We start from the raw sequence: 12,281 nt of genomic DNA on the forward strand, positions 1-12,281 counted from the left end.
CACGGACGGAGGGACTGAGGACGGTAGGGATTGTGATGGGAAACAGGAAGTAAGGAGTAAGTATTAAAGTGTGACACACATCAGGAATCATGGATCACTAGAAAGAGATCCATTCTGGACCTTCAGACACACCTCTAGGTCCAATCCAAGGGTTATTAACCATAATAAAACATTTGGATTTATGCCAGGACATGTCATCCATGTTTCTTAATTTTGATTGCTGTTCTAGGATATATATTTTTTTTAACTCACAGCACACGCTGTATTAATATTTTATAAAATAAAATGTTAATACAACATGGATGGATTTTGATCTGTATGTCTCAGCATACATCTTTCATTTGATCATAAGACTGTGCTCTTATGTTCTGTGGTCATTCAGGTGAGTTTCATTCATTCACATTTATACACAATATACCTTTTAAAATTTTTCATTTTATAATGCAGCTTATTCCTGCGATTGCTAACCTGAATTTTCAGCAGCATTACTCCAGTCTTCAGTGTCACATGATCCTTAAAAAATCATTCTAATATGCTGTTGTGTACAATGTTTTTTTAGAATTCTTTGATGAATTGAAAGTTCAAAAGAACAGCATCTGAAATTGAAAGCTTTTATAACATTATACACCATTCAAAAGTTTGATGCTATTTTTTAAAAGAAATTAATAATAATAATAATAATAATAATAATAATTCCTTACATTTATATAGCGCTTTTCTGGACACTCAAAGTGCTTTACATATTAAGGGGGAATCTCCTCAACCACCACCAATGTGCAGCATCCACCTGGATGATGCGACGGCAGCCATATTGCGCTAGAACGCCCACCACACACCAGCTTATTGGTGGAGAGGAGACAGGGTAATGAAGCTAATCAGTAAATGGGATGATTAGGAAGCCATGATGGGCAGAGGCCAATGGGCAAATTTGGCCAGGATGTCGGGGTTACATCCCTACTCTTTTCGAAGGACATCCTGGGATTTTTAACGACCACAGAGAGTCAGGACCTCGGTTTAACATCTCATCTGAAGGACGGTGCTTGTTACAGTACAATGTCCCCGTCACTATACTGGGGCATTAGGACCCACACAGACCACAGGGTGAGCACCCCCTACTGGCCTCACTAACACCTCTTCCAGCAGCAACCTGGTTTTCCCAGGTCTCCCATCCAGGTACTAACCAGGCTCAGCCCTGCTTAGCTTCAGTGGGCAACCAGTCTTGGGCTACAGGTGATATGGCTGCTAATACTTTTATTCAGCAAGTATGCATTAAATGACAATAGAGACATATTATAATGTTACAAAAGCTTTCTATTTCAGATAAATGCTGTTTTTTTTAAAGTTTATATTCATCAAAGAATCCTGAAAAAAATGTTTTCAGCATTGATAATGAAAAAAATGTTTCTTGAGCACTAAATCAGCATATCAGAATGATTTCTGAAGGATCATGTGACACTGAAGACTGTAGTAATGATGCTGAAAATTTAGTTTTGCCATCACAGGAATAAATTACATTTAAAATATTTTCAAATAGAAAACATTTATTTTAAATTGTATAACTATTTCACAATATAACTGTTTTTGCTGTATTTTGGATCAAATAAATACAGCCTTGGTGAACAGAAGATACTTTAAAAAAAAAATAATAATAATAATTAAAAATATGACCGATCTAAAATTTTGAACAGTAGTATATATTTTCAGTGGAATGCCCTGAAATATATAAGACTTAGAAATGTTAAAAATAACATGACTATTCCTAATCTACTCACAACAAGAACATTTTCAAAAAAAAAAAAAAAAACTGATTACACATCATTATATGTACTATTCAAAAATTTGGGGTCAGTATGATTTTTATTTATTTATTTATTTATTTTAAAGAAAAAAGAAATGAATACTTATTTTTATAAAGGATGCATTAAAGTGATGAGTAGACACTAGATAGAATTTTACATAGTTATAAAAAATCTATTTGAAATAAATGCTGTTCTTTGAACTTTCAATTAATGTATCATAGTTTCCACAAAAAAAAGCAACACAACTGTTATCAACATTAATAATAATAATAATAATAATAAATGTTTCTTGAGCAGTACAGTATATTAGAATAATTTCCGAATTATCATGTGACACTAAATACTGGAGTAATGGCTGTATAGAATTTTAAAATATATTAAAAAAGAAAACAGTCACTGTAAATTGTAGTAATATGTCACAGTATTTCCAGTTCATTTATTTTAATCATAAATAAATTCAGAACTGGTAAGCATAAGATACTTCTTTCAAAAACATTAAAAAATCTTACTGACAACAAACTTCTGAACAGTAGTGCAATTACTGGACAAATCAGATTTTACAGTATAACAGTGAGAGAATTTTATCATCAAATGATGCTAAGTAAATTTCTCAGTAGGTCTTGAGCTAGAGGCAAGTACTTACGGCGAACTTCCAGTTTGCATTCTACTATGTCTTCTCCGCTCGAGTTGACCGCCTTACACATGTACACACCTCCATCAAACGGACACGGCTTACGGATCTCCAGAGTCAGCACACCCTGATTGCTGAACATACGATACTTGGCCTCGTTTGTGATGTCCATCTTGTTTTTGTACCATGTGATTTTAGGCTGCACAAAACAATGAGATGGATTTAGAAACAGGTCTTTACATAAACATTATGATAGATAAGATAGCTATCCAAATCTTACTTTTTTTTTTCTTAAACCGGCTATCATCTGGGTTAAGATACTAGCTTGTAATATAGTATTTATCAGAATTATGTGTAAAACAAAACAAAGCTGTCAAACATTTCAAGAGCAGGGTAATATGATTCTGTATTTTTGTAATTTGAACAAAGTGGTCAAAAATAAATAGACTAAGTTGAATTCTTAACAGGTTGGGCCTTTTTCCGCTTCAGCATAACAATATTCTTGTGAACAAATTGAGGGTTTTTGGGATGAATTGTAATGCCGACTGTGAGCTTTTGTGTCTGAATGAGAGCAGAAGCCCACAGTTACATTCATTTCAGTTTGAAATGAAAAACTATGCTAAACAAGCACAAATGAGTGTGATATTTTGGTGTGCTCATACTTTTGGTGCATATGGTGCATAACCACTGAATTAAGATCACACATGCTCACCTTAGGGATGCCTCTTACGGAGCAGCTGAGTGTAGCGTTGTATCCAGATATAACTGAGCGACTCACAAGAGGATGTGTGAACTTGGGGGCCTCAGAGAAATCATGCTCTTTGTAGGAAGGATGCTTATACACGATGCCTGTAAATATCAGGAGATCTGGGTAAGCCACATGGGAATTATAAAAACTTTAAAACACAAACAGTCTAACCATCAAATTCTAGCAGAGGTTTTCTTGCTGTCTACACTGCATACTAGTGAGAAGGCATGAGTGTATCTGGGCACAAATGGTCACCTGTTTTCTGGATGTAGGCACTGTCTTTGGAAAGGCAAGGCTCTGGACTCAGACCCACCATGTTTATGGCGTACACACGAAACACATACTCATTCCCCATGATCAGGTCTGACACCACACAGTTAGTGCGACGATATTGATCATACACGGTGTACCATTCCTGCCAAGAAAAAAAAACGCATAAACGTAGTCATATATTGTGTACCACACTGTGAGACATCCTTTATTGTGGTTAAAAGCTATATCTGTTCTTCTCTGAAACTGACTAGACCAAAACATTTTGACAAAAATATCTGGTACATGAAAATTATTCATATATTTTATATGTACATAAACTACCGTACTTTTACATGAGTAAAAGCATTTATAATGTTACAAAAGATTTGTATTCATCAAAGAATGCATCACAGTTTCTACAACAATATTAAGCAGCACAACTGTTTTTAACATTGATATTAATGGGAAATGTTTTTTGAGCAGCAAAACAGCATATTAAAATGGTTTCTGAAGAATAATGTGACACTGATGACTGGAGTAATGATGCTGAAAATTCAGCTTTGCCATCACAGGAATAAATTATATTTTAAAATATATAAAAAAGAGAGAACTTTTATTGTTTTCACAGTATTCTCAGTCAAATATTCAGTCTTGGTGGGCATAAAACACTTATTTAAAAAACATAAAAAAATCTTACAGAGCCCAAACTTTTGAAAAGTAGTGCATTTAAAATGTCTTATTTTGTTCATATATATATATGTGGGGTTTTTTTTTTGTGCTGGTTGTAAGCTAGTCTCAGCCTCAGACATCACACCCAAAGACAGTTGGCTGAACGTCTGATGCATATGACACACTTAACTGGAATTAACTGGAATCATTTGGTTGGTTGAATTCTACAGGACGTCCAGGAGACGTGTGTGTCGTGTTCTTTAACGGTCCACCGGACTGTTACCAAACTCCCTCATGTAAGAAGAACGTCGTCATGTTTACAACTGTGATGAGCGCTTATCAGGATCAACTAAACACTGGATTTTCAAAAGTATGTGATGTTCACGGCTCCATTGTTGCAGTAAACTTGCACAACATCCTTAAATGAATAATTTATTAGATGCATGCCGGTCTGTTATTGTATGAACATTGACTTTCCACCCCTATACATGATGCGGAACAGAACTAACTGTGATTGGTTGCATTACATGTCAGTCAAACTTCCTCTTGGGCGGTCCTTGGCCAATGAAAGCTGCGATAGAGTCCAGACCTTCTGCCGTCAGTTTGAAGTTCTGGCTATGCAAGACTAATGCAAGACTAGTTGTAACCCCACTGCTCAAGAAACCCACTCTAAATCCAGCACTAAATCCAGAAAATTTCAGACCTGTATTCCTTCTTCCATTCATTGCTAAAACATTTGAATGAGTCGTGTTCAACCAAGTCTCTACCTTTCTTACACAGAACAACCTCCTGGACAACAACCAGTTTGTGTTCAATAGAGACCCCTCAACTGAGACTGCCCTGCTCTCGGTTATTGAAGCTCTAAGAGTGGCAAGAGCACCTTCCACATTCTCAGTACTCATCCTGCTGGATCTGTCTGCTGCTGTTAACCATCATATCCTCCTGTCAACCCTCATGATGAAGTGCATCTCGGGAACCGCACTCCAATGGTTCAAGTCTTACCTCTCAGGTAGGTCGTGAAGCGGTGATCTAGCTACTGGGGTGCTTGGATCACTTCTCTTCTTCATCTACATGTCATCACTAGGATCTGTCATTCAGAAACATGGTTTTTCCTATCACTGCTACACTGATGACATACAACTCTACTTCTCATTCCAGCAAGATAATCCTATGGTAACTGTTCGCATCTCTGCCTGCCTGACAGACATTTCCTGCTGGATGAAGGACCAAAACCTTCAACTCAAACTTGCAAAGACAGAACTGCTTGTGATCTCAGCCAACCCAGCACTTCATCACAACTTCTCCATTCAGCTAGGTTCATCAACTATTCCATTCAGAATCAGGACAGCCAGGAACCTTGGAGTTGATTGATGATCTGTCTTCACAGACCACATTGCCAGTAGCCGCTCGCATCAAATTCAAGGCACTGATGTTTTCCTACAGAACAACCACTAGTTTTGCATCCCTATACCTAAACTCACTACTTCACTACCTATGTGCCCTCCAGAAGCTCACGTTCTGCAAGTGAGCGGCCATCCCAAAGGGGCACAAAACCATTTTCACTGACCTTTACCTTGACTGTTCTAAGCTGGTAGAATGACCTGCCTAACTCAACGCAAGCTGCTGAGTATGTAGACATTTTCAAGAAACAGATGAAGACATACCTTTTTCTTCTACACTTGACCCATTAATTCTAGCACTTACAATTCTATATACAGTGCCCTCCACAATTATTGGCACCCTTAGTGATTATGAGCAAAGGCGGCTGTGAAAATAAATCTGCATTGTTTATGATCTTATGATCTTTCATTCAAAAAATTCACAAAATTATATCCTTTCATTGAAGGAAAACAGTTGAAAGTGGGGGGAAACTCACATTATGTTTTTCTCCAATACATGTTGGCCACAATTATTGACACCCCTAGAAATTATTATGAGTAAAATATCTCTGAAGTATATTCCCATTCATATTTACATTTTTAGCACACCAGGGTGATCATGAACATGAAATTGTTCAGCCATGAGTTCCTGTTCCACAGGAGAATAAACATGAGGAAACACAGAGGCCAAATTTCCTTAATCATTCATCACAATGAGTAAAACCAAAGAATATAGTTATGATGTGCAGCAAAAGATTGCTGAGCTTCACAATATAGAAAGCAGCTGTAAGAAAATAGCTAAAGCATTGAAAATCCCCATTTCCACCATCAGTGCAATAATTAAGAAGTTTCAATCAACTAAAGATGTTACAAATCTGCCTGGAAGAGGATGTGTGTCTAAATCGTCCTAATGCACGGTGAGGAGGAAAGTTTGAGTGGCCAAAAACTCTCCAAGGATCACAACTGGAGAATTGCAGAGATTAGTTGAGTCTTGAGTCTCATAAAGCCTTAAAAAAATTATCAAACAGCACCTACATCCCCACAAGTTGTTCAGGAGGGTTTCAAGATAAATCCTCTGCTCTCATCCAGAAATAATCTCCAGCATATTCAGTTGTCAGACAAGACTGGAACTTCAAACTGGACCGGCTTCTATGGTCAGATGAAACAAAAAAAAGAGCTTTTTGGCAGCAAACCCACCAGATGGGTTTGGTGCACACATGGATAAAAAGTACCCCATGCCCACAGTTAAATATACTGCTGGATGTTGTGGGCCTATTTTTGTGCTGGAGGTCCTGGACATCTTGTTCAGATACATGGCATCATGGATTCTATCAAAAACCAACAGATAAAAAATCAAAACCTGACCACTTCTGCTAGAAATCCAATAATGGGCTATGGTTGTGGTTCCATTAGGACAATGATCCAAAACAAACATCAAAACCAACACAAAAATGTGTCACTGAGCACAAAATGAAGCTTCTGCCATGGCCATCTCAGTCCCCTGACCTGAACCCTAAAGAAAATGAGTGGAGTGAACTGAAGAGAAGAAGAACCAACATGGAGCTGGAATCTGAAGGATCTGGAGAGATTCTGTATGGAGGAATGGTCTCTGATCTCTTGTCAGGTGTTCTTCAAACTCATCAGGCTTTATAGGTAAAGACTCAGAGCTGTTATCTTGGCAAAAGGAGGTTGCAAAAAGTTTTGAATAAAAGGGTGCCAATAATTGTGGCCAACATGTTTTGGAGAAAAGCATTTATTTCATAATGTGAGTTTCCCCCCACTTTCAATTATGAAAGGTTATAATTTTGTGAATTTTTTGAATGAAAGATCAAAAGGATAAACAATGCAGATTTATTTGCTCATAATTACTAAGGGTGCCAATAATTGTGGAGGGCACTGTATCTATTTAAAAAAAAACAAAAACAAAAAAAAAAACTTTGCTATATGTACTGTGCTGCTATGTGTACTGTTCTAGACTAACTGGGACAAGTCACAGCACTAGTCGGCTGCCCTACTGCTAGCTTGTTTGCTTCTATTGATCTCCTCATTTGTAAGTCACTTTGGATAAAAGCGTCTGCTAAATGATTAAATATAAATGTAATATAAATGGTTGTAGCCCATGTGTTTGTTCTTTCAGAAATGTTTGCACAATTTATTTTAAACCTGAAACCTCACTAAATGAATCCTTTTATTTCTTCTTTGTTTTTACAGCTGAACTATAAAAATGGGCATAAAAACACTGCATGTTCATTGTGAGTATGTGGCTATTATCCTTGCTAATTGAAAAATTAGGCTCTCAGAAGTCTGAATATCCCACTGTAAAATCATTCTGTCCATTGTTATAGACAATGGGGAAAATGTTGTAGGATCGCTTAGCACATGTATTAAGCCGAAGTGTCATTACTATGTCCATGGGAGCAGTAGATGTAGAAGCAGGTAAATGGCCTGCCTATGAATGTGCCCCAAGGCCTGCAACCTAAAGTGCTTTTATATTTAGCAGCAGAGCATCTCCGATTTCTGATTGAGATTGTCCTGTGAAACCTGATAATTCTGTGTCTTCCTGCCTGCTGCTCTGAACACAGCGAGAGGAATAGACTGGCTCTAGTAACAATGTGAGGTGAAACCCAAACTGGGTGCTTTTTATTTAGCTGCTAACTTTAGTGGCTCAAGAGTACAAAGGGGTAAAGAGAGCACTATAATGACAGCACTTAAATCAGGGCAAGGCCATTGGCTAAGATTACAGCATGCCAGCATTGAAGGGGGCACAGGTGCTCTAGAGTGGTGTGCGGTAGGGGTCATTTTGGAGCTTTGGGTACTGGATGTTCTGGATGCTGTTCCTCTGGCCCACAATTCAGTGCCATTGGCCAACTGTATGTCACAAGAGAGGCCATAAATTCAGAGTGTCCCTGCTATGCTGTGCCACTGATGAATAGTGTACATACATTACTCAATTACAGTGATCACAAGCTTAGCTACTTTAGATAGACAATTGCAGGCTCTCAGTGTGGGGAGGCTTACGAACTCAACTAACTTTTTTTTTTTTTTTTAATTCTTGCTCTGAGCCTGAGTTTGACTACTAACAGTGCTCAGCAGGGGAGCAGAGCTCTCTAACAGTACATACAGTATGATAACTCAATATCAAAAAGAACAGACTCAATTTCAGCAAAACCCCTAGTTTGTTGGTTTGGGTTTACCATGGTTTTCTTGTCAGCCTTCTGGATGCTGTAGCCTGTGATGTCACAGTTGCCATTATCCTTGGGTGGCTTCCACTCCAGGGCAACGTTGAATCCCCAAACATCCATCACCTTTAAATTTTGGGGTGGGCCTGGCAGGTCTGACAGTAGAAGAGAATGAAAAACTTTCTTATATTTACTGATGCAAACAAAGACACAAGTACTATATAGAAGAAAAAATATTCTGTTAACTGTAAACTGTGAACATTGTATGTAATTACTGCATGTTATTTTTGCACAACTGTGTCAAATCTAGTCAAAAGTACAAGGTAAACTGAGAGTGTATGATAACAAACCTGTCCTAGTAACTCACCAACAATCTGTATATTCACTTCGGCTTTGTCCTCCACATTCTCAATTTGCACTTTAACATCATACTTCCCAGAATCCTTTCTCTCAGATCTCCTGATGAAGAGGATGGTATCAGTGTCACTGTTCCGTAAGCTGACCTGCTTAGGGTCCAGAATCTCATCGTTTTTTGTCCAGGTTACTTGAGGTCGTGGTTTACCCTTAAAAGTGAGGTGGGTGAAGAATGCGTCAAGACATCTCATTGGACACTAACTATATTACTGACAAAAAAACATAGAACAAGTATTTATGTTATGTCAAAATGGATGGATGGATGTAAGGATGATGTTTTGGGCACTAGAGTTCCCTACAGGGGTGCTACAGCTGCTGTTCAGACTTGTGTCATTGACTGCCATCTGTATGCAGCCTCCTTCATTGTATTTCAGCCATAGAGCTCAGTGTATTTATAGAGTGAAAGGATGATCTATGTTTCACAAACTGGGTTCTGTAAACAAACAAGTGGACAAGTTACAGTCTAGCCAAACATTGAATCTCTGGCTGATTTTGGAGGTCAAAGTCTGCATCAAAAGAGGACAGCCAATGGTTTCATACTGTGACAAATAATGCTGCTGGACACAGCAATACAGAACTTTGCTGGATCTTTTCATGGCACTCAGAGGATGCCTGCCAAGAAATTAATCTAAATTGTTTGCATTTGAAAGAGATTCATATGAATTATTCACATGTTCTGTGGCATCATTTTGTTACGTATTTGCATGTTACAAACACAATCTGAAGGGTGGCTTTTCTCACCTGGAAGGGGATTACCAGGTTAATCGTTTCTCCTACTTTCTTGATGAGTGTTTGACGAAGGTTACGGGGGAGCCAGATTTTGGGCCGCTCTGCAATAAGGGAATGTAAGTGATTCATGAATATAATAGCCTATCTTACCCTTTTTCATCTCATTTCCTTCCCAACACCAGACTGTAATGCGATGCAATAGATGGATCTTCACTTAAAAATAAAGCTTGTTTATCTGAACATTACAATGCATAAACTTAGTTTCAGTATATTATCAAGTAGATACATCTGTAGCAAGAGGCCTCACTTATCATGTCTGTAAAGACAATCTATAAGCAGAGAACAATGTTTAGACCAGAGAAGAACTGCATCCTCCCCCATCGACACTGCTACTGAACTGAATTGATTCAACCATGAACTCTAGCAGTCCACACTGTCGTTGTGTTTTGTATCCTAGGTTTAGGGTGACGATCCAAAAAGTTGACCTTAAATGGGCTAGCTTAACATTTTAAGATGATTCTCTGTGTAACTCACGCATGATTTCACGGATGGTGACTGCTTGTTGCAATGTGGCTGGAGCACTTGGGCCTGCCATGTTATATGCCCTCACACGGAACTGCATCTTCTCTCCAGTTGGCAGGTCACGGATGATCACAGAAGTCCTGTCTGTGAGACCCGAAAACGCAGGGATCCATTCATCAGCTATAGAGATGAAATAAAGTTTTCAGACAGAATATTGAGGATTTATTATAAAAAAGCATTTGGACGCAATTAAAAATATGAATACAAGTACATTGTAGCATGAGTCTATGTAAAATAGGTTTGATGGAGATTAATTTTCATACAAATATAAAACTAGGCTGAAGCTACCCTACTGGGCAGTAAATACATTTACATACATTTACTAACATTTTCTATTTCAAATGAAAGCTGTTATTTTGAACTTTTTATTAATCAAAGAAAATAAATGTTTTCAACATTGATAATAAATGTTTCTTGAGCACCAAATCAGCAAATTAGAATGACTTCTGAAGGATCACATGACACTGAAGACTGGAGTGATGACTGCTGAGAATTCAGCTTTGCCATCACAAGTATATATGACTGCTTTCAAAAAAAAACAAAAAAAAAACTACCAACCACAAAATTCTAAACAGTAGTGTACTTTCTTGATAAACACATTTAAAGCAATTCTGTGGAATCTGTGCGTTTGCTAATTTAGCTGAGCTTTTGACTTTGACTTACAGCCTTCCTTGCAGTACTCAACCCCATAGCCTTCAAGCTCAGCTGAGCCCATCCTCTCTGGAGCCCTCCATTTCAGTGAGATAGTGGTATCACTGATGTCATCAACACATAGGCCAGTGGGCTCGCTGGTAGGAGCTGTAGATATGAAGTTTATAAGAATAAAAAGATGTTCTTGTATAAAGTTTTGTTCAAGTAGCATTTGCTTTGTATTGGCAGCTGGAGAAAATGCACCGTTAAACTGTTGGAAAAGCTCACCTTACACTATATTTTGTCTTTCCATTCAATGCCAATACACTGGTTTGTATTTTTGCATCAAATACAGAGATAGTACTGAAGACTTTTTACTGCATGGCTGGATTTACCTGGACTTGTCACCACGGTCTCCAGTAAAATTTCACTGAACAATGTAAGAAGAGCATAGCATTGTCACAAGCCAAACAGCCATGGAAACTATATAAGCTTTCGTTACTGACAAGAATAACCAACATTGCTTGAATGAGTCTGAGTTTGACTAGGTCAGTGGTTATAAGGGCCTCCTGAAGACATACATGCTGTCTGCTGTGATTTGCAAGCAAGCTTCAGTCTGAAATGTTTGTGCCATATTTAAGTGTCAATGACATGCCCAGGTCAAACTGTATTTATGAAGACTGAACTTGCAGCAAATCCAAGAACATCTATTCTTATCTAGCCAAGTTATCTAGAGTACAGTTACTTTTCTTTGAAATGTAAACAATCGTTTCTCGCTTGTAAATATGAGGGCAATTTTTTCAACCTGAAATAAATAGATTAAAATGATCAGGCTTTGTTTTGGTGCACTTATTCAGGCCTTAAGGTGTGGTAACATTTACTATTGTTTAGCCAATTTTCATAGTCATTTCAATAGGAATTTGCACAATAGGGAATTTCCCTTTAAGGCAAAAGATTATTATCATATGCAGATTTCGCATTCAGGTCAAGTACACAATTTCGATGCATTTACCAACAGAAAGCTGCTTGGTTTGGAAGTGACTTTGGAAGTGGGCTGTGCTTCATACATCACTACACTTTTGACAAAGGACCTTATGTAATTTCGCTAACGTTTGGATGCAACCATTCACGCTAAGACATACATTTAGTAAAAACCTACATGTTCAATACAACAAAACAATAGCTTAAGCACATCATTGACCAAGCCGAATACAATAGCCAGTGATCACATGTGGACAGGCATTATCAAAACGGTTTAGGTTTTAATTC

At 37.8% G+C, this 12,281-nt stretch overlaps 1 protein-coding gene across 2 annotated transcripts in view; it reads right to left on the bottom strand.

Annotated features, from left to right (window-relative positions):
- The window catches only part of mybpc3 (myosin binding protein C3), a 42,177-nt gene that overhangs the window by 3,408 nt on the left and 26,488 nt on the right, over positions 1-12,281 (bottom strand). For both annotated transcript variants that reach the window (XM_067399478.1, XM_067399477.1), the window contains 8 exons: positions 11,046-11,180; positions 10,335-10,502; positions 9,813-9,901; positions 9,025-9,220; positions 8,673-8,812; positions 3,434-3,593; positions 3,143-3,279; positions 2,443-2,629 (listed from right to left, as the gene is read on the bottom strand). In XM_067399478.1, the coding sequence (XP_067255579.1) occupies positions 2,443-2,629; positions 3,143-3,279; positions 3,434-3,593; positions 8,673-8,812; positions 9,025-9,220; positions 9,813-9,901; positions 10,335-10,502; positions 11,046-11,180 (1,212 nt within the window). The remainder of the gene's footprint in view (positions 1-2,442; positions 2,630-3,142; positions 3,280-3,433; positions 3,594-8,672; positions 8,813-9,024; positions 9,221-9,812; positions 9,902-10,334; positions 10,503-11,045; positions 11,181-12,281) is intronic.

This window comes from Chanodichthys erythropterus, chromosome 11 (genome assembly GCF_024489055.1).
Source record: "Chanodichthys erythropterus isolate Z2021 chromosome 11, ASM2448905v1, whole genome shotgun sequence".
Lineage (NCBI taxonomy): Eukaryota > Metazoa > Chordata > Actinopteri > Cypriniformes > Xenocyprididae > Chanodichthys > Chanodichthys erythropterus.